Source organism: Molothrus aeneus, chromosome 22 (genome assembly GCF_037042795.1).
Source record: "Molothrus aeneus isolate 106 chromosome 22, BPBGC_Maene_1.0, whole genome shotgun sequence".
NCBI lineage: Eukaryota > Metazoa > Chordata > Aves > Passeriformes > Icteridae > Molothrus > Molothrus aeneus.
This window is the reverse complement of record NC_089667.1, coordinates 4,481,006-4,503,750: the sequence shown is the minus strand read 5'-3', so window position 1 is coordinate 4,503,750 and position 22,745 is coordinate 4,481,006. Positions and strand designations below refer to the sequence as shown.

Sequence of the window (22,745 nt, the reverse complement as noted above, 5' to 3'; positions counted from 1 at the left end):
GGGTCCCTCCTTCCCCTCAGGAACGGCGGCGTTCCCCGATCTCGTAGCCGCAGCCATCGCCGGGCGTTTCCCGCAGCGTGTGCTCAGCAAATCCCCCGAGTACAATAATCTGCATCCTCCATGTTCCCTCCTGCACGGCACAGGCGTTCCCCGCTTCACCCCGCGGGCTTTCTCCCGGAGGAAGCCGTGTTTGGGGTGTTTTAGCCACTGGAGCTGCTTATTCCACAGAGAGAAAGCCATTTCAGCATCTCCACATTTTATAATTAGTCCTAAATATTCCCATCCATCAGGAACCTGAGTCCAGGCCCGGGACAGGCTGTCACCCCTTGGCGTGTGGGTAACGCAGCTCCCAGCATGAATTAATTTATTTGTGAGAGGAACAGTGGATTTGTGTTTCCAAACCAGCTGTGGGTCTGCTGAGAGATTGAACCAGCACTGGGAGAGAAAGGAAACAATGGGAAGAATTCCACTGAGTGATGAATGCAAAAAGATATTTGCTTGTACAAATAAACTTTAGGTTTGCTGCTAAATTAATTTGGACGTTGAAAGGTGAAAGAAACAATGGGGAAGAAAAACCCTAAATTCAGTAAGAATTGAAAATTAAAAGGGTTATGTGTTAGAGGAGAATCTTTGGGATCAGGGAATCTGAACCTCTCAAGTTCCTCAGAAATGGGGAAAGAGAGAAGGGAAATGTGGCTGGGAAATTGGGATAAAAAGGAGGCTGAGTCCTCCAAAAATTGGAGAGATCCCAGGGGAATGCCCCATGGCCTCTCCCTTGATTGGAATAAAGTTCCAGGATTGCTCTGTCTCCTTTTTGGACATCAACCTCTGGTGTTTGTGGATTAATTTTCCTAACATTTGGCAGGGGAAATGGTGGAAAACCGGGGGTTTTTGGTGTCCCTGGGGATGAGGGGAGTGGGGCAGAGGTCGGGAATCACCTGAGGTCACGCTCAGGGCTGTGACTACATCCAATATTTACAGGGAATAAAGGCCAGGGAGGCTCTGGGAGCAGGGAACACAAACACCGAGTCCTGGCCAGGCTCTGGCACAGGGCACAGGGGAAAACAGGCAAGGCAGAGCGAGAAACAGCTGCTCACTTTTCATAGGTTAGGAAGGATTATTAACCCTTATCAAAAATACAACACAAGACTGAATAGAGAACAAAGGTTACCTTTTCTGAATAGAGAAAAAAGGTGCCAGGAGCAAAAGATTTTCCCTGCCATGTGCTCAGTCCCCTCACAATGGAGGTTTTACCCTTTTTAACCCTTTAACCCCTCCCAAAGTTCTGTCTTTGCTGTCCAGTGGTGGAGATCTCTTCCTCAAAAGGGGTAAAAGAAAAGAGAGCTCTCTTCCATGAAAAGGGGTAAAAACAGCACAAAAGAGCATTTCAGGTTCTCCCAGATTAACTTTAGACAAAAATGCTCTTGGTAACACTTAAAAACCCAGCGCAGGAGCAGATCCCTCAGCCTGCTCCCTGTGTGTGTCTGTGATAATTCCTGTGTGCAAGCCACATCCTGAGATAAGGGTGGCAACGTCCCTTTTCCTGGGCACTTTGGGGTGACAAAACGAGGGGATGTGACGCAGTGCCCTGGCTCAGTGGTGACCCAGAGCCAGCCCACAGAACCAGTCCCACACCAGGAGCAGCGCTGGCCCCACAGGGACGCTGCTGTCCTGCCAGTTTGTGCCTCCTGCTCCTGCTCAGGACTGAAATTTGAGCTGGGATTTTGGGGTGGCATCCAAGGGAAGGGTTTGGAGCTGGGATTTTGGGGTGGCATCCAAGGGAAGGGTTTGGAGCTGGGATTTTGGGGTGGCATCCAAGGGAAGGGTTTGGAGCTGGGATTTTGGGGTGGCATCCAAGGGAAGGGTTTGGAGCTGGGATTTTGGGGTGGCATCCAAGGGAAGGGTTTGGAGCTGGGATTTTGGGGTGGCATCCAAGGGAAGGGTTTGGAGCTGGGATTTGGTGCAGAAGGGTAAAGGCAGGGCAGGGGAAGGAAGGGGCTCTGTGTCATGGAGCACCAGCTGTGCCTCCTGAGGTAAAGGCAGCTACACCTGGCCAGGTGAGGTGTGCAAAGCACACTCCACCCTGTCCAGAGTACACCTTGCCCTGCTGTGCTGTTCTGTTCTGCTCCAGGGTTACTCCACAGATGCTCCTCACTGTAATTCCCACTAAGCAAAGTGATAAAGTGTGCAAAGCACACTGCACCCTGTCCATAGTACAGCCTGCTGTGCTGCTCTGCTCCAGGGTTACTCCAGAGATGCTCCTCAGTGTAACTCCCACTGAGGTGTGCAAAGCACACTGCACCCTGTCCATAATACAGCCTGCTGTGCTGCTCTGCTCCAAAGTTACTCCAGGGATGCTCCTCAGTGTAACTCCCACTGAGGTGTGCAAAGCACACTCCCCCGATCCAGGCCGCTGTGCTGCTCTGCTCCAGGGTTACTCCAGAGATGCTCCTCAGTGTAACTCCCGCCGAGCCCAGCGCAGCCCCCCTGCTGTTGGCCTTTGGGGCGGTTTTTTGGGGTTGATTTTTTTAAAAGCGCGGGGGGAATTGCGGTGGCACCTCAGAATAGCAGCCGGGGATGCCCCAGTGACTCTGGGATGAGCGGGCACCCGGGGGGAGGCGGTGAAACTGCGGTGAGTCAGTGCAGGGAGGAGGCCGGTTTGCAATGACTCATCCCGTCAGAAATTAGAGGCTGTTAAACTGGACAAAAGGAGCTCGTTTGCTTGATATCACATCCATTAAAGCTTGGCAGGCTGAAGTATTTCCTTTAAGGATTCAGTGTGGAGTTGGTTTTGGTTTGGTTTTTTTTTTTTTTTTATTAATTATGGATTGAGACGTTATTTTGGGGAGTGAATTTAGTGTATGGAGGATCTAGCACTGCTTCTTTCAGCGTTTGAAGCAGGATTGGGAGGAGAAGGGAGACGATCAAAGGCATTCCTGCTGCTCACCACAGCAGCACTTACATTTCTATAACACTTGCATCCGCTGAAGTTTGCAAATCCCCCATTTCCAAGGCCCTCCCTTCCCTTTCCCAAGGGGTTCCCCCCTCTCAGCGTGTCAGGACAAACTGCTCCGGGTTAAAAATAACCCCAAATTCCCGATCCTCTACAGAAGTCCGCAACTGCACAGCTCCTCTCTGAACTCACCGGGGTTTTTAATGTCACCAGCTCCACCGGGAGCAGGAGCAGATTTGCACTTGAATTAGGGACAGACAGGCCACACCTGCGAGACCGCTGTGTTGTCACCCGCTTTTGTTTTAAATACTAATTACGTTGCATTAATTTTTGCAATAATTTCAGCCAGGAGGATTGTCGATGTCTGTCTGGACCCCTCCGCGAACACCCTGGGGGAAGAGAAGGCTGAGAGAGAACCAAGCACGGCCCCTTCAGCTCCCCTAAATCCCACCCGCCCTGCCTGCATTGCTGTGAGCTGCCCCCCGGGTTTGTCTGCGGAGATCCGGACGGGCCGAGCGCAGCTCAAGGTTTCCTGCTCACCTCGGAGCCGGTTCGGCAGGAAGGTCACGGCAGGGCGAGGGTGAAGCCACCAGGGGTTGTTGTGCTGGCATTATTTATTTACCAGGGTGGCTTCCAGCACCTGCATCCTCAGCCAGAATATCCCAGAACCTCAAATATCCCGAATATCCTGAATATATATATAAATATATATATCCCAAATATATATATAAATAAATAAATAAATATATATATATATATATATATATATATATAAAAATATATATATATATAATATATATAAATAAATAAATTATTTATTTACCAGGTTGGCTTCCAGCACCTGCATCCTCAGCCAGAATATCCCAGAACCTCAAATATCCCGAATATTATTTATTTACCAGGTTGGCTTCCAGCACCTGCATCCTCAGCCAGAATATCCCAGAACCTCGAATATCCCGAATATATATATAAATATATATATATCCCGAATATATATAAAAATATATATATATATATAATATATATAAATAAATAAATTATTTATTTACCAGGTTGGCTTCCAGCACCTGCATCCTCAGCCAGAATATCCCAGAACCCCAAATATCCCAAATATCCCGGATATTATTTATTTACCAGGTTGGCTTCCAGCACCTGCATCCTCAGCCAAAATATCCCAGAACCCCAAATATCCCAAATATCCCGAATATATATAAATATATATATATATATATATATAATATATATAAATAAATAAATTATTTATTTACCAGGGTGGCTTCCAGCACCTGCATCCTCAGCCAAAATATCCCAGAACCTCAAATATCCCGAATATACCCAGATATACCCAAATATCCGGGGTTTATCCCCAAATAAAACCACATTTGCCTCCATGCATCACCCAGGCTTTCACATCTTTTGTGAAATGTCACCTCATTTAGACTGAAAAATACCCAGGAAAAAAAGCCCAGCTTCCCCACGCTTCCCATGCAAATGTGCACATAGGCCTGCTTAGCTTAGCTTAAAAATGATATTTTTAACTCCAGCCTTTTTTTTTTTTCCCCTTTGGATTCAGCTTGACAGCATGAAACCCATCACACCCCAGAAAATGGTACGAGTTGAGTTGAGCTGCAGCACTTCAGCTGCAGCACCTTTATTTATAAAACAACCAACCAAAACCAAAAAAAATTATTAAATCATTGATTCAAAGGAATCAATAATAAATATTTGCTTTCCTCTGAGTTGTTCAGACACAGTACAAGTACACCAATCGTAGCAGGTAGCAGAGATGGAAGCTTAGTTTAGCTGCTGAGAAACAAAAAGCTACGTAACATTAAATGTAGGCATTTAATCACACAATTCATTAATAGCTGGTATATGACAGTAAATGCTTTAATACACTATTTTACAAAACAAGGTTTGGCTTGTTTGCTTCCCTAGTGCAACTCCTGGTGGGCTGGGGCTTGGAAAATGGAATCCCTTGGAATGATCCCTTTGGTGAGGAACTGTTCCCTTCCCTGTGAGTCACTGATGTGTGGGCTGAGGCTGACACCTGGACATCTCCTGCATCCCAACAAGCCCAGAGTGACAGTGAAAAAGGAAAGCAAATAGTAAAGGAATGGTTGTTTTGGGGGCATTGAATAGGTGGGGGGCAATAGTGGATTTAAGAGCATTTTGTGTTAACTTTTCACCCTTTAGACTGGGGGGCAATAGTGGATTTAAGGGCATTTTGTGTTAACTTTTCACCCTTTAGACTGAGGGGCAATAGTGGATTTAAGGGCATTTTGTGTTAACCTTTCACCCTTTAGACTGGGGGGCAATAGTGGATTTAAGGGCATTTGTGTTAACCTTTCACCCTTTAGACTGGGGGGCAATAGTGGATTTAAGGGCATTTTGTGTTAACCTTTCACCCTTTAGATTGAGGGCCAATAGTAGCTTCAAGGGCATTTTGTGTTAACCTTTCACACAAACTATTTTATGCTGTAAAAAGAACAGAAACAGCCTCAGCACCCTAAGGAGGGATGCTAGCCCTCGTTTAGAAGCTATTCAAACAGCAAAGTATAAAATTATTTGAAAAAGCAATTTCAAGAATTTCATCCATCCCAGGGCCTGGGAATTCTGAACCAACAGGGCCTGGAGCAGCCAGGATGGATCCCCCAGAGCAGGATTCAGGCACTGACCCTCCCCAAGCCCCCAGAGCTCTCAGCACGAGGTTCCGCAGCAGCAGAGGCTGCCAGGGCTGCCCAAGGGCTCCAGGAAATCCTGCCAGGGCAGATTCTGCTCCCTGCCGGCTGCAGAGGCTCCTCTCCGCTCATTGCCAGCCCGGGCTGGGATCAAGGCTGCCCCTTTGGCTCCCAGGCTCTTGGGGCTGCCGGGCTGGGTTTGTGCTGAGCAGCTCCTGGGGACTCGGGGAAGGCACTCAGGGAGAGCCCTCCCGGGCCTCTGTGCTCAGGGTGAGGATCCTCAGCTGGGGAATGTCCCCTTTGTTGGCAGAGTGGCCGAATTGTTCCTTGTCTGCTTAAAAAGGCAAAAGGCCCAGAAGTTTCTCTCCCGTTTTGGTACAAAGACGCCTCATAGGAGCTTTTGGACTTCGCCTCAGAGCTGGGGCTGGCTGAGTGGACAGAGGCCAAGAGGTCTGGCCTGGGTAATTCACTAGAAAAAGAAGAGAAAGAGAACTAGAAAGAGAAGAGAACTAGAAAAAGAAGAGAACTAGAAATAGAGGAGAACTAGAAAAAGAAGAGAACTAGAAAAAGAAGAGAACTAGAAATAGAGGAGAACTAGAAATAGAGGAGAACTAAAAAGCGAAGAGAACTAGAAAGAGAAGAGAACTAGAAATAGAGGAGAACTAGAAAGAGAAGAGAACTAGAAAAAGAAGAGAACTAGAAATAGAGGAGAACTAGAAAGAGAAGAGAACTAGAAATAGAGGAGAACTAGAAAAAGAAGAGAACTAGAAATAGAGGAGAACTAGAAAAAGAAGAGAACCCCCTTTTGTGGGGGGTTTTAGCAGGAGCAAGAGCCTCTTGCCCTTGGCTCGTTTTTTCTCTGTAAGAGCTTTGTTATTTTGCCTTTTATTAAATCTTTTTCTGTTTCCAGCCCTACCACAGAAGCCATCCTGCTGATTTGGTGCCGTTTGGGGTGGCTGGGCTATCTCAGGTGTGATAAGTTCTCTCATAAAACCTGGCTGAAGGAGAAGCCATCGCTGAGGCGCAGCACAGGGAATGTTCAGCACTGTGAGCACCCACAGAACAACCCCCAGGCTCCTCTCACCATCCTGTGCCTCCTTTTGGAATTTTCCCAGCTCTGGAGTGGCCCAGGAGTGCTTTGAAGCACCTGAACCTTCAGGGCTCAGGAGAAAACCAACTGCAGAGGGATCCCAGAGCTGCTGCTTCCCACCCAGCTGGGCCAGGATGGAATCCAGGACAGAGCATCCACCCCCAGCTGGAGCAACTTGTCAAAAACCTCATGCCAGGGCTTATTGAAACTGGGATGGTTTTCCCTGCACAGCGCCAGGAATTTGTCCTGCCAAGGGTTAAATCTGGGGTAGAGAAAGCAGTGGAATTTTGAGGGACTGCTCCTAGGAAGGGGAGTTCTCACATAGTGCAGGGCAAGTTTGGAAACTCTTTCCCATGTGGAAGTAGCCCAAGCAGGGCTTGGCTTTGATCAGGTTGTCAAAGAAGTATAGAAATTAGAAGTATAGAAATTAGAAGTATAGAAATTGGAAATTCTGGGTCTCAGTCAGAAAAGGAGATTAATGACAGTCCTGGAGTGCAAGAATTACAGATCTGTGGTTCTTCTGTGCTCAGCCATCTTCTGTAGGCTCTTTCCACAAATTGGAGAAACCCTTTCCCTCCCTCCAGAGGGGAAAAAAACACCCAAACACCCTAATTTTGAAACAGAAAATCACCAGTCTAGGGATACAGGAATCTAGAACCTACAAGCTCAGTGTCTTGTGTGTAGCAGTGCTCAGAGCCAAGTCCTTCGGAGGGAAATCAGTGACAGAATTCTGCATCTGCCCCTACCTCCCATCCTTCCCTAACTTCATATTCTGTGGAAATGCTTAACCTGGTTGCTCACAAAAAGTAGTTTTTACAATTCTTGCCATTTTTTAAGAGTCTTGCTAAAGGTTTGAGCCTCAGCCCTGGCCCAGCATTTGGTGTAGAAGTGGGAGAGCTCACACAAGGGTGTCCTGCTGGGAGCAGCATTTTGTGCTTGTTTACCTGTCCCAGGTGTGTTTCCTCGGCCAGGGAACCCTTCGGGCCTGCCCTGGGCTCAGCTGGGGGGTGCTGCTCCCTCGGTCTGGCTGAGAACTTTCCCTAAGGCTTCTCCAGCACACACCTGGCCACTCCTGCAGCTGGCAGCGGCTGAGAGCTCTTCCCAAGGCTCCATCCAGGCTTTCTGGTCCCTTGGTGACCCCCCCAGGTGGGCACTGCCTCCCTGCTGGGTTCAGTGCCCAGTTCTCCTCTCTCTAAGGCTCAGAGGGGCTCTCGTGGCCCCGCAGTGCTGCCCGTGGAAGCAGAGTCAGGCTCCTGGCCCGAAGTTTATTCTGGCAATTAAAGCACCTCTGTTTTCTTGACAGAAAAGGTCCTTTGTCTTTTGTAGAGTTTAGTTCAGACACCTTAATGCTTCATCTCTTGTCCTTTGGGGGTGATCCTTTAATTTCCACTTCAGTTAAAGCCTCCAGTATTTCACTGAATGCAGAAAATGTGGAGCACCTGGCTGGACACCCTCAGCCTCAAAATCTTCACCTAAGACAGCACATCTTCGAGAAACGTCCCCAAACCCAGTCCAAGAGACTTCTCCCTGCCCACAAAACCTCTCTGGAATATTATGCATCTTTAAGTCTTTGCTGATCCCTTTTAAAAAATCCTGAGGGTTGGCTTCTTTTCACTCACACTGTTTCACTCGACAGCACAGCTTTGCTGCCGTAGGGTTTTAATGCTCATTTTTAAAGGGAAAAAACCTAACAAAAAAAAGAGATAATTTAAAAAGAAGCTCCCTTTTCCCTCCAATATTCTTTCTTAAAATCTTTCTTAAATCTTTCTCTATCAGAATCAGAGGGTTGGCTTCTTTTCACTCACAGTTTCACTCGGCAGCACAGCTTTGCTGCTGTAGGGTTTTAATGCTCAATGTTCTATTTTCAAAGGGAAAAAAACAACAACAACAACAAAATTTTAAAAGAAAATCCCTTTTCCCTCCAATAATTTTTTTAAGAAGATCTTTCTTAAATCTTTATCAGAATCAGAGGGTTGGCTTCTTTTCACTCACACAGTTTCATTTGACAGTGCAGCTTTGCTGCCGTAGGTTTTTAATGCTCATTTTCAATGGGAAAAAAACCAACAAAAAATATAATTTAAAAAGAAGCTCCCTTTTCCCTCCAATATTTTTTTCCTTAAGATCTTTCTCAAATCTTTCTGTATCAAAATCAGAGGGTTGGCTTCTTTTCACTCACAGTTTCACTTGACAGCACAGCTTTGCTGCCGTAGGGTTTTAATGCTCAATGTTCTATTTTCAAAGGGAAAAAAACAACAGCAAAATTTAAAAAGAAGATCCCTTTTCCCTCCAATAATTCTTTCTTAAGATCTTTCTCAAATCTTTCTCTATCAGAATCAGAGGATTGGCTTCTTTTCACTCACACAGTTTTACTCGACAGCACAGCTTTGCTGCTGTAGGTTTTTAATGCTCATTTTTAAAGGGGAAAAAACTAACAAAAAAAATTAAAAAGAAGCTCCCTTTTTTCTCCAATAATTTTTTCCTTAAGATCTTTCTCAAATCTTTCTGTGTCAGAATCAGAAGGGTCTGAACCTCAGTGACGCTCAGAAAGGAGTGGGAGGGTTCTGGCGGTGTGAACAGTCCCGAGTGATCACGATGAAGCTGCCAGGAGCAGCCCTCGCTATCCTAGCGCTGCTGAGTGGCCGGTGCTGTGACGATTGAGGGATTTCCCCGGTGCCCTGGCAATGTTCGCATTTCCCCGGTGCCGTGGCAATGTTCGCATTTCCCCGGTGCCCTGGCAATGTTCGCATTTCCCCGGTGCCGTGGCGATGTTCGCATTTCCCCGGTGCCCTGGCAATGTTCGCATTTCCCCGGTGCCGTGGCGATGTTCGCATTTCCCCGGTGCCGTGGCAATGTTCGCATTTCCCCGGTGCCGTGGCAATGTTCGCATTTCCCCGGTGCTGTGCGAGCGGCGCTGCGGGGCACGGACGCTCCGGGGATGCTCACACGGTTTGGAACGCGCGGCTCTGCGCGGGCACCATCGCGGCCGGCACTGCCACCTTCACCAGGTGGTTGTAATCGGCTTTTTTGGGTTCTTCTTTCCTGTCCAGCTGCCGCTGGCTGTACTGGGGCGGGGTGAGGTGAGGAGTGGCTTCGGTGGACAAAGTCCGCTGGCTGCGGGAGGCACTGTTGGCTGTGGACCGGGTGGAGGAGGAACCCGAGCGGGAGCTGCGGGAGCCCGAGGAGGAGGAGCTGGGTTTGACGAGATGAGCCTTGGGTGCCTCGGCGTCTTCCCTGCGAGGGAGCACAGCACACACGGGCGTCAAACGGTGCGGGAAATGCTCCGGTGACCCGGGGATTGCTGTGGGAACGGCCCCGAGTGCGGGAAAGAGGGGGAAAGGATGGGAGGAAGAAGAGGAAAAGGAAGGGGGGAGAAGAGGAAAAAGAAGGGGGAAAGCAGAGGAGAAAGAAGAGGAAAAAGAAGGGAGAAAGAAGAGGAGAAAGAAGGGGGAAAGAAGAGGAGAAAGAAGAGGAAAAAGAAGAGGGAAGGCAGAGGAGAAAGAAGAGGAAAAAGAAGGGGGAAAGAAGAGGGAAAAGGAAGGGGGAAGAAGAGGAAAAAGAAGGGGAGAGTAAGAAGGGGGAAAGAAGGAAGAATAGTGGAGGAAAGAAGGGAGAAAGAAGGGGAGGGTAAGAGGGAAAGAAGGGAGAAAAGTGGAGGAAAGAAAGGAGATAGGAGTGGAAAAAGAAGGGGAAATGCAAAGGAGAAAGAAGAGAAGAAGAAGGGGGAAAGCAGAGGAGAAAGAAGGGAGAAAGAAGAGGAAAAAGAAGGGGAGGGTAAGAAGGGGGAAAGAAGGGAGAAATAAGAGGGAAAAGGAGGGGGAAAGCAGAGGAGAAATAACAGGAAAAAGAAGGGGGAAATAAGAGGAAAAAGAAGGGGAGGATAAGTAGGGAAAGAAGGGAGAAAAGTGGGGGAAAGAAGGGAGAAAGAAGAAGAAAAAGAAGGGAGAAAGAAGAAGAAAAAGGAGGGGGAAAGCAGAGGGAAAAAAAAGGGGGAAGAAGATGAAAAAGAAGGGGAGGGTAAGAAGGGGGGAAATGGGAGAAAAGTGGGGGAAGTGGGAGAAAGAAGAGGAAAAAGAAGGAGAAATAAAAGGAAAAAAGAAGGAGGGAATAAAAGGAAAAAGAAGGGGGAAAAGCAGAGGAAAAAGATAGGAGAAATAAGAGGAAAAAGAAGGGGAGGGTAAGAAGGGGGGAAAGAAGGGAAGAACAGTGGGAAATAAAGGAAAGAAAAAAAAGAAGAAAGAAGGAAAGAAAACCACTCCCAAACCGTCTCAGAACCACAACGGACAAGCAGTTTTACCACCATAAAAGAATATGCAAATTCTTCAAAATACCGACCTCACAAACGCGAGAGCAAACAGTTGGTGCTAATTTGCTCGGGGAAAGAAAGGGGGGATTAGTTGAATGCCCTGCAAACTGTCCAGACTCTGCTGTGTAACTCGATGGACTGAACTCCCACCGCCCCGCAGAGTGCTGGTGAATCAGTCTGGAATAAACACACGCTGCTCACACCCGGCTCTGTGTGGGCTCTGAACGGCAAACGGGCTGGGCAGGAAGGCCTGAAACCGGTTCATCCACTCCAAAGCAGCCCCGTGGGCACGGAGAGAAGCGCCACAAGCGGGGCCTGGCAGAGAGAGAGGGACAAGGAGGGGGAGGATGGAACGGGCAGGCGTGAAAGGTGATAGCAGAGAGGCTCCAGATGGAAAGGAGACAGGAAAAGGGGAAGGAACCGGCAGAGATTGCCTTGGGGAGGAAGGGGGGGGAGAGGGGGGAAGAAGAGGGAGAAGAAGGGGGGAGAAGGTGAAAAAGAAGGGGGGAAATAGTGAGAAAAATGAGAGAAAGAAAGGAGAAAAGTGGGGGAAAGAAGGGAGAAAGAAGAGGAAAAAAAAAGGGGGAAAAGAGGGAAGAGAAGGGGAGGGAAAGAAGGGGGAAAGAAGAGGAAAAAGAAGGGGGAAAGAAGGGAGAAAAGCAGAGGAAAGAGGAGAAAGAATAGGAAAAAGAAGGGGAGAGAAGATGAAAAAGAAGGAGAGGGTAAGAAGGGGGAAAATAGGGAGAAAAGTGGGGAAAGAAAGGAGAAAGAAGAGGAAAAAGAAGGGGGAAAGAAGGGAGAAAAGCAGAGGAAAGAAAGGAGAAAGAATAGGAAAAAGAAAGGGAGAGAAGATGAAAAAGAAGGGGAGGGTAAGAAGGGGGGAAATAGTGAGAAAAATGAGAGAAAGAAAGGAGAAAGAAGAGGAAAAAGAAGGGGGAAAAGAGGGAAACGAAGGGGAGGGTAAGAAGGGGGAAAGAAGGGAGAAAAGTGGGGGAAAGAAAGGAGAAAGAATAGGAAAAAGAAGGGGAGAGAAGATGAAAAAGAAGGGGAGGGTAAGGAGGGGGAAAGAAAGGAGAAAAGCAGGGGAAAGAAGGGGGAAGGAAGAGGAGAAAGAAAGGGGAAGAAACAGGAAAAAGAAGGGGGAAGAAAATGAACAAGAAGGGAAGAGTAAGAAGGGGGAAAGAAGGGAGAAAAGCAGGGGAAGGAAGGGAGAAAGAAGAGGAAAAAGAAGGGGAGAGAAGATGAACGAGCTGAGAGGGATCAGCAGCTGAAGGGATTACAGAAGCGCCTGGTGGGGCAGAGATGTCACACGGGGCCAGGTGGCCGCACAGGGGGACCTAAAGATGGATCAGGGCTTTGCTTCTTGGAGGCAGCAGCAGCAGCAGCTCAGAGTCATTCCTGGAAATAGATTTTCCAGCGCTTTCCTTCCTGAGGAGCTCAGGCTGGCTTGGCTGGAGCCCAGGCTCGGCTTAGCGGAGCTCAGGGGCGGGGAACGGATGAGCTCCAGGAACGGGAGTCAGCGCTCCCAGCGCTCCTGCTCCCCCTCTGCGCTCATCCAGAGCTAAATCCGGGAGAACAGTTGTTCCAAAGGCTCAAGGAGGGCTCAGAGAATGTGGCTGAACTGTGTGCCAGATAGGAGCTGGAAATGAAAGGGAAAAAGGGGAAAGAAGGGAGGAAGAAGGGGGAAAAGAAGGGAGGGAAATGGGGGGAAAAAAGGTGGGGAAAGAAGGGGGAAAGAAGGGAGGAAGAAGGGGGAAAAGGAGGGGGAAAGAAGGGAGGGAAATGGGGGAAAAAGGTGGGGAAAGAAGGGGGAAAGAAGGGAGGAAGAAGGGGGAAAAGAAGGGAGGAAGAAGGGGAAAAGGAGGGAGGAAGAAGGAAGGAAAAGGGGGAAATGGGGGAAAAAAAGGTGGGGAAAGAAGGGAAGAAGAGGTGGAAAGAAGGAAGAAAAAATGAAAGAGGAAAGAAGGGAAGAGGAGAAGAGAGGAGAAAAGAAGGGAAAAGAGGGAAAATAAGAGAGAAATGGGGGAAAGAGGGTGGGAAGAAGGGAAAAGAAGGAAGAAAGAAGGGGGAAGAGGAAAGAAAGAAGGTGAAAAGAAGGTAGAAAGAGGGGGAAAGAGGAAGGAAAGAAGGGAGGAAGAAAGAAGAGGAAAAGAAGGTGGAAAGAGGGGGGAAAGAAGGGAGAAAATAGGGAGGAAAGAAAGGGGAAAGAAGGTGGGAAGAGGGGGGAAAGAAGGGAGAAAATAGGGGGAAAGAAGGAAGGAAGAAGGTGGGAAGAGGGGGGAAAGAAGAGGAGAAGTGAGGGAAGAAGAGTGGGAAAGAAAGGAAAGACAAAGAAAAGAAAGAAGGAAAGGAAACCAGCCCCAAACCCTCTCAGAACCACGAGGACAAGCAGCTTCAATTTAACACCATAAAGGAATATGCAAATGCTTCAAAATACCGAAATTACAAATGTGAGAGAGCACGGTTGGGTGAGGTTTGTGCTAATTTGCCGGGGGAGAGGAGGGGTGACTTTAATCCGATTTTCCGGGAAGTCTTCACAAAGATTCTCACAGTCACGAAATTTGCCCGCGATGTTTCACAGAGACTTTAAAAAAAAAAAGCTTTTTAGAACAACCTGCGAGGACGCTCAAAGCTGCCTGCAGGTAGTAAAAACCGCGGTGGGAAAGTGCGGGCAGGGAGTGTGGGAGGTGGCATTGACCGAAAGGCGTTACCTGATCTCATTGGGCGCCTCCTCCTCCTCGTATCTCTTCTTTTCTTTCCTCCTTATGGTCAGCCTCACCACGAGGAACAGGAGGCAGAGCCCCACCACCACTCCGCACACCGCCCCGGCGATCATGCTGATGTTTTGTGCATCTGTTGTCCAAAAAAAACACCCAGATTTATTGGTGAGCCCTTGTTGGCGTGGTGAGTTTTTAGTCCGTGCTGCAAGTCCCAGCATAGGGAATAACTCGGGGCAGCACGCTGGAGTTCATTTTTGAGGTGTGTGTCCACACAGAAGTTGAACCAGTTTATCTCCAGCTAAGCTGAGCTGGCAGGGAGTGAAGCAGTCGCCTCTGCAAAGGTGAAACCACAGGAGCTGGGCCTTCAGCTGTGGGGCAGAGTTGAAATAAGGTGGGAAAATCCCCTTCTAAGAGTGTAAAAATATAGCAAAGACAAAGGCAGGGCAGCCCCTGTGTGGAACACAGCACCCAAGGCAGAGGAATTTTTAATCTCTTCATGTTTCCCCATTTTATCCCCCCTTCAACTCTCCTTGAATGATTACAGCCCTATTCTGAAATTGGAGTTGAAATAAGGAGGAAAAATCACAGCAAAGACAAAGGCAGGGCAGCCCCTGTGTGGAACACAGCACCCAAGGCAGAGGAATTTTTAATCTCTTAATGTTTCCCCATGAGGATTTTGTTTCCCCCTTCAACTCCCTTGAATGATTACAGCCCTATTCTGAAATTGGAGTTGAAATAAGGAGGAAAAATCCCCTTCTAAGAGTGTAAAAACACAGCAAACACAAAGCCAGGGCAGCCCCTGTGTGGAACACAGCGCCAGGCAGCACCCGGGCAGAGGTGATGGCAGAGGAATGTTTAATCTCTTAACGTTTCCCCATGAGGATTTTGTTCCCCCCTTCAAGTCCCTTGAATGATTACAGCCCTATTCTGAAATTAATTATTCAAATGAGGAGGGTAAGTGACCTGGCTGAGGCAGACAAAGCAGGACAGGAAACCATCCTGGGCAGGGCCTTTTTCATCCAAACCAGCCGAGTAATGCGGGAACATTTCCCATGGGTGATGGGCCCTTGGCTGATAGTTTGTGACGACCTTTTTGGATGAAAGTGGTCAGGCTGGGCCTGGCTGAAAGGTGTTTCCTTAAACTCAGTCCCTCGGGAGGGTTTAGCAAAGCCAAGCGAGGTTTTAAACCAGTTCAGTCCAATTGCCAGAAAAGCCGCCTGGACGCTTTTACTTCACATGCCCGAGGCAAACCGGTTTTCCTTATTCCATATTCCAGTTATTTCAGGCTTGGCTGGGCAGAAAAATTCCAAAGCTGTGGAATCTCCAGGAGGAGACTTCTTTGTTGGGAGACTTATCACAGCAGGCCCAGCTTCGGGAGCTGCTGAACTCCATTGTTTGGCTGGGGGTGATGACCTCCACCCTTTCCCGGTATGCAGATGTGAAGGACACCCTGCCCGGGGCTGCACACACCCTCGGGGGGCTCCTCGGGCGATTTTGGCCTCTGCTGCTCAGGACACAAAGGGCTAAACCTGATTAACTTATGTCAAAAGTTACTTTTTGTCCTGCAAGTTATCCTGTGTTTACTTCCTCATTTTGGGACCCCTAACCATGAAAGGGACCACCGACCCATTTCAAGGAACAAACTACACATGCTTAATGGCTTTTGAACTAATTACCATGCTTAATGACTTTTGAACTAATTACCATACAGAGCGGGGAATGGGATGTACCAAAGTTATGAACCTGTATTTGTATTTTGGGCATTCAATACTTGTATAGATAAAAGGACTCCGTAATCACCTGTAAATTGAGGTGTGTATTTGGGAGCTATCCCACAATGTGAAAAATGCATGTATTTTATGATTGGCTTTTCTCAAATATTCAAATGAATATTAGATGTGTTGTGTTAGAAAGTGATGCTGTATTAATGCTCTTAAGTAGTGTGCTAAATATAGTTTTAGGTTATAAAAAATGTTGAAATAGAAACGATGCCATGTAGGATGCTTTTTTTAAAGAAAGGACTGGCAGTGAGCTAGCAGCCACAGGACACCTGAATCTTTCAGAAAAGGAGAATTTATTGCTCCATTATCAGAAGAAATTAACTTCTTCCTGCCTCGAAGGCGCTGTCAGGATTCAGAGGAAGAAGCTGACACTGCCCAGACAGAATCCTGTGTTTGAATGGAATTTCTGCATCATGTACGAGGTGTATGAATATGCAACAGGCTGTTGCTTTTAAGGGTTAACCCTCTGTTAACGGGTGTCCTTTTTCCAGCTTTTGCTGCCCAGAAAAGGTACCCGGACTGTCTGTAACTCTTTGTTTCTATTGTCTCATATTGTCCTAATTCCAATTGTCCAAATTATTATTACTCTAATTGTATTACTATTTTTATCACCATTTTATTACTATTAAACTTTTAAAATTCTAAAAAAACAAGTGATTGGCGTTTTTCACACACAATAAACTTACACTTTGTAACTCCAAACTGTTCGAGAGTTTTTGTCTGTCACAGTTGGATATCAGTACTGGATCAATATCCCTATTGGGAATGGGATGTACCAGAGTTATGAACCTGTATTTGTATTTTGGGTACTCAATACCTGTATAGATAAAAGGGCTCTGTGATCACCTGTAAATTGTGCTGTGTATTTGGGAGCTATCCCACAATAAACAAACACTTTGTTAACTTTAAACTGTCAGAGAGTTTTTGGATATTGGTACTCGATCAATATCCATATTGGGAATGGGATGTACCAAAGTTATGAACATGCATTTGTACTTTGGGTACTCAATACTTGTACAGATAAAAGGGCTCTGTAATCACCTGTAAATTGTGGTGTGTATTTGGGAGTTATTCCACAATAAACACACACTTTGTAACTCCAAAATATTAAAGAGTTTTTGTCCGTCACAGTTGGATATCAGTGCTAGATCAATATCCATATTGGGAATGGGATGTACCAGAGTTATGAACCTGTATTTGTATTTTGGGTATTCAATACCTGTATAGATAAAAGGGCTCTGTGATCACCTGTAAATGAGGTGTGTATTGGGAGCTATCCCACAATAAACAAACACTTTGTTAACTTTAAACTGTCAGAGAGTTTTTGGATATTGGTACTCGATCAATATCCATATTGGGAATGGGATGTACCAAAGTTATGAACATGCATTTGTACTTTGGGTACTCAATACCTGTACAGATAAAAGGGCTCTGTAATCACCTGTAAATTGTGGTGTGTATTTGGGAGTTATTCCACAATAAACACACACTTTGTAACTCCAAAATATTAAAGAGTTTTTGTCCGTCACAGTTGGATATCAGTGCTAGATCAATATCCATATTGGGAATGGGATGTACCAGAGTTATGAACCTGTATTTGTATTTTGGGTATTCAATACCTGTATAGATAAAAGGGCTCTGTGATCACCTGTAAATGAGGTGTGTATTGGGAGCTATCCCACAATAAACACACACTTTGTAACTCCAAACTGTCAGAGAGTTTTTGGATATTGGTACTCGATCAATATCCATATTGGGAATGGGATGTACCAGAGTTATGAACCTGTATTTGTATTTTGGGTATTCAATACCTGTACAGATAAAAGGGCTCTGTAATCACCTGTAAATTGTGGTGTGTATTTGGGAGCTATTCCACAATAAACACACACTTTCTAACTCTAAACTGTCAGAGAGTTTTTGGATATTGGCACTAGATCAATATCCATATTGGGAATGGGATGTACCAAAGTTATGAACATGCATTTGTATTTTGGGTACTCAATACTTGTACAGATAAAAGGGCTCTGTAATCACCTGTAAATTGTGCTGTGTATTTGGGAGCTATCCCACAATAAACAAACACTTTCTAACTCTGAACTCAGAGAGTTTTTGTCTGTCGCAGTTGGATACCAGTGCTGGATCAATATCCACATTTCAATAAATCTCTGCTGTGTCCCCTCTCCGGCCATCAGGGGTGTCTGTGGTGTCTGTCCCTGCCCAGGGCGGTACTTACGCTGCACCGTCACCTGCAGCACGCAGCTCTCCTGGCCCGCCTCGTTGGTGGCCACGCACTGGTACAGCCCCGTGCTCATCTGCGTCAGGTTCTTCAGCAGAACCTGCCCGGGGTTCGAGATGTCTGCGAGGGGAAAACACCGCTGGGGTTAATCAGACGGAGGGAGGAATTTCAGCTGTGGGCAGTGCAGAGAGGAGCGAATTGATCTGTGGGGTGAAATCAGCTCCGGAAAAATGCCACGGGGGGGAGGAAAGAAGAAAAAAGGGGGAAGAAGGAGGAAGGGAGAAAGAAGGGAGGAAAAAGAGAGAGAGAAGGAGGAAAGAAGAGGGAAGAAGGAAGGAAGAAGGAAGGAAGGGGGAAAGAAAGGGAAAAGAAGGAAGAAACAAACTAGGAAGAAAGAAGGGAGAAAAAAGGGAGAAAGAAAGGAGAAAGAAGGAAGAAAGAAGAGGGAAGAAGGAAGAAAGAAGGGGGAAAGCAAAGGGAAAGGGAGATATAAGGGGGAAAGAAGGGAGGAAAGAAAGGAGAAAGAAGGGAGAAAGAAAGTGGAAAGAAGGGGGAAAGAAGGGAGAAAGAAAGTGGAAAGAAGGGGGAAAGAAAGGGGAAAGAAGGGGGAAAGAAGGAAGAAAGAAGGGAGAAAGAAGGGAGAAAGAGAGGAGAAATGAAAGAAGGGGGAAAGAGAGGAGAAATGAAAGAAGGGGGAAAGAGAGGAGAAATGAAGGAAGGGGGAGAGGTGGAGCAGCCCCCGGCGCAGCCGCAGCACTGTTGCAGCAGTGTTGGAGCATCCCCCCCGCGATCCCAGCCTCGAGGGAAGCCCAGGCCGGACTCACTGACTCTGGAGCCGGGCGGCAGCTGCTCGGCCCTCTCGTCCTCCTCGCTGAGGCGCTGCCAGCGGTAGGAGATGGGGGCCGTGCCCGAGGCGGAGCGGCACTGCAGGGACAGCTCCTTCCCCTCCAGCAGCTCCCCCTCCAGCCAGCACTTCGGCTTGGAGGGTTTCTCTACAAGGAGAACACAGGTCAGGGCATCACAGCAGAGCTTGCTCTCTGGAAACTTTCATTTGGCATTTAAACAGCTTCACAAAGATCTGCCTTCCCTGGAATGCGCGAAGGAATCGCACCAGTGATGATTTCAGGGGACTAAAACTCCTTTTTCCGTTTTCCTTTCTTCTCTTTCATTTTTCTCCTTTCCTTTCCTTTCCTTTCCTTTCCTTTCCTTTCCTTTCCTTTCCTTTCCTTTCCTTTCCTTTTCCTTTTCCTTTTCCTTCATAAAGATCTCGAGGTGTCTTTGTGCTAGGCAGGAATCTGCTGGAAGATTTGTAATCAGATGGGAACCTTGATGGAGCCATTGTGCATGAGATGATCCTTATGGATTTTTTTGAGGGTTCAGTACTTGGTTCAGTGCTATCACACCTCAGACCAGTTCTTTAGGCTCTTCCTGAGGCCAAAAAATGAAAAGGCAGCTATCGAGCTGAGCACTGAAACCCTATCTTGAGGTGTCCTAGTGTATTTCTACCCTGCTGAAACCAATCTCTCCCAAGGAACTGAGTCTGGATTTCTCCTTTTTTCCCCCTTTTGGAAGAACAAGGAGCTGCCCTTACCCACGACCTTGAGGGTGATGCGAGCCCACTCGTACTGGCCGGCGTTCTTGACCTTGCAGATGTATTTCCCTGCGTCGCTGGACTGCAGGGAGATGATTTGCAGGGATGCATCTCCAGCCAGGAAGTTGGAGGTGAAGGAGACACGGCCCTTCTGCTCCTCGTTCAGGTCATCATAAACACGGCCCCCAGAGTAGGTGATCACCTGGGAGCAGAGCAGACAGTGAGCTGCTGTTTTCTTTTCACGTGGAACAACAAATCTGAGCATTTCCAGGAGCTGCACATCTCAGGGGAGTGACTTGGCAAGGGTCACCCAGGAAGCCTGGGGCAGGGTGGGGAAGAAAACCTGGGTTCTGTCCTGAGAATGGTGCAAAAAGTGCATTTATTTCTGCTGGACGTTTATATTGGGCACTGCACAAGTGTGAAAACAGGCATCAGTTTGTGCCACAACACATCAAAGCAGCGTGGAGCTTTGGCTGTGCTAATTTAAGTCCCTGCAGACCTCATTTTTATAAAGACTAAACTACTGTGTTGTGAGAAATGCATGTATTTTATGATTGGCTTTTCTCAAATATTCAAATGAATATTAGATGTGTTGTGTTAGAAAGTAATGCTGGATTAATTCTCTTAAGTAGTGTAGTAAATAGAGTTTTAGGTTATAACAAAATGTTAAAAGAGAAAATACATTATGTAGGATACTTTTTTCTTAAAGAAAGGATTTGCAGTGAGATAGCAGCCACAGGACACCTGAATCTTTCAGAGAAAGAGAATTTATTGCCCCATTATCAGGAGAAATGAACTTCTGCCTGCCTCACTGAGGCAGGACAACTCTGTCAGGATTCAGAGGAAGAAGCTGACACTGCCCAGACAGAATCCTGTGTTTGAATGGAATTTCTGCATCATGGATGAGGTGTATGAATATGCAACAGGCTGTTGCTTTTAAGGGTTAATCCTCTGTTAACGTGGGGCCTTTTTCTGCTGCCCAGAAAAAGGTACCTGGACTGTCTGTAACTCTTTGTTTCTATTGTCTCATATTGTCCTAATTCCAATTGTCCAAATTATTATTACTCTAATTGTATTACTATTTTTATAACCATTTTATTGCCATTAAACTTTTAAAATTCTAAAAACAAGTGATTGGCGTTTTTCACATCTGCGTTGTCCTGAAACCAAGGAATCAAAAACTGGGCCTGCAAAAGCCAAGGTTATTTTGAAAGCCTGAAGGGCGCTTCTGAACCTGACCTAATGAAGACTGACTACATTAAAAAAAAATAAAAAAATCCATTGTAACCCAACCTGATCCATGTTAGGCATCGAATAACTTTCCCACATTCTAAATCTCTCTAAATCAGCTTTGTTTCCCCCAACCCTGCTCTCCTCATCAGAGCAGCCTGCAAAGATCATCACAGCAGCGCTGGGAAACGGAGGCCTGGTGGTGTGAGGGCAGAAATAAAGTGATTTTCTGAGCAAACCCACCGCTTTCTGCACGGTCTCGGAGATGTGCAGCAGCCACTCGATGTCCAGGCTGCCCTGCTCCAGCAGCCCCAGGCGGTGGTGGCAGGGCAGGGTCACGTTTTCTTCCGCCACCCTCTTGAACTCAGTCTGAGCCTCGCTGAGCCAAACGGAACAGGAAGCTGGAAGACAAATTTCAAATTTCAATCTCCAAATTGGCCAGATGTCAGAACCCAGGAAATCCCTCTGGCTGCCCTGGAGGACTCGAGACCCTGCCCAGGGGGCTCAGAGACCTTGGCACAGAGCCCCAGACCCCTGTGCCTTTGATTGAGCCCTTGGAAAAAACAATTACCAACCTTTATATGGAGAATTGCAAGTCAAGAAAGTTTAAGTAGAGTAAGAGCTAGTTTGTCACGGGGTGATAAATAGATTTTTTGGGGTTTTTAGAATGGGAGCTTGGGACAAGCAGCTTCAATTTAACACCATGAAAGAATATGGAAATGCTTCAAAATACTGTATATCAGAAATATATATATGTCAGAAATATTATGTATATCAGAAATATAGATATCAGAAATATTATGTATATCTGAAATATCTATATGTCAGAAATATTATGTATATCAGAAATATGTATATCAGAAATATTATGCATATCAGAAATATGTATATGTCAGAAATATTATGTATATCAGAAATATGTATATCAGAAATATTATGCATATCAGAAATACATATCAGAAATATTATTTATAGCAGAAATATATATACCAGAAATATTATGTATATCAGGAATATAGGTATCAGAAATATTATGCATATCAGAAATATATACATCAGAAATATTATGTATATCAGAAAGATATTAGAAATATTATGTAATTATGTATTCTGAAAGATATCTATATCAGAAATATTATGCATATCAGAAATATATACATCAGAAATATTATGTATATCAGAAATATATTTATTAGAAATATTATGTATTCTGAAAGATATCTATATCAGAAATATTATTTATATCATAAATATTATGCACATCAGAAATAAGAAACCAGCCTGGGAAGAAGAGGGTTAAACTTAAGAAAAGCGTGGAATAAGTAGGATTGGGAAGTAACTCTGAATAGCAGCGCCAAAAAAACCAAACCCTATGAGCTTTTTTTGGTCTGTCAGGATCTAAAAAAGAAACAAAAAGGGAAGCGCCGAGCGAAGCCGCTAGAGGGAAGCAGAGCCCGTGGGATGCGAGACAAATCCCCCAAAAGGGCCGGGCAGGCCCCCAAAGCGGCCCCGGAGATGCTGCACATGGGATGTGGGGCCAGCGCTGCCTCGGGCGCTGTCTGCTCGAGCTTTTGCTCTGCATCCATTGAAAACGGCGCAAAAATTCCACCACCAGCTCCTGGCTGTGCCCATCTCCAGCTTGGAAACGTGGGCCCAGCGTGGGGAGCTCCAACTCAGTCAAAACTGACCCAAAAGATCAGAGCGAGGGAAGGTTCCAGGCCTTGGGGTCAAAAGCAAAAATTCCCCACCCAGATTTCCCTGGGGCACTGCTGCCCTTTGCCTGTGGGGTGCAGATCTTCTCTTGAGTTGTTCTGCAGTTTTGCTGTTCAGAACAAAACCCTAAAACTGTTTTGTTTTTATTTTTTTTTTTTTCCCCCTGTGAAATGAAGTAGGAGGAAATATTTAAATATTTTGCTTCCTGGGCCAAATATTGCGAAAGTGCTGAAAACTGGGGAAGTTCAGAGCACTGGGAAGTGCCACGTGTGGCTGGACACACAGTCCTGGAGGACAGAGCAGCAGCACAAGAGGTTCCAATTACTCAGGCTGGATTTATTCCTGTGTTTTTAATATTATTATGTACTATTTATATACTTTTATGCTATTTAAACAGTGGATCCTGAACCTTCAAGTGAAAAGCAGACAGAAAATTGACACCCAACG

General features: G+C 46.3%; 1 protein-coding gene across 1 annotated transcript in view; it reads right to left on the bottom strand.

Moving 5' to 3' along the window:
• Positions 1–8,768: 8,768 nt before the first annotated feature.
• CLMP (CXADR like membrane protein) overlaps positions 8,769–22,745 on the bottom strand; it is a 57,686-nt gene continuing 43,709 nt past the window's right edge. The window contains exons 2-7 of the mRNA XM_066564553.1: positions 20,829–20,986; positions 19,356–19,557; positions 18,589–18,756; positions 17,762–17,884; positions 13,739–13,880; positions 8,769–9,955 (exon numbers count right to left, since the gene is read on the bottom strand). Coding sequence (XP_066420650.1) covers positions 9,664–9,955; positions 13,739–13,880; positions 17,762–17,884; positions 18,589–18,756; positions 19,356–19,557; positions 20,829–20,986 — 1,085 coding nt within the window. The 3' untranslated portion in view covers positions 8,769–9,663. The remainder of the gene's footprint in view (positions 9,956–13,738; positions 13,881–17,761; positions 17,885–18,588; positions 18,757–19,355; positions 19,558–20,828; positions 20,987–22,745) is intronic.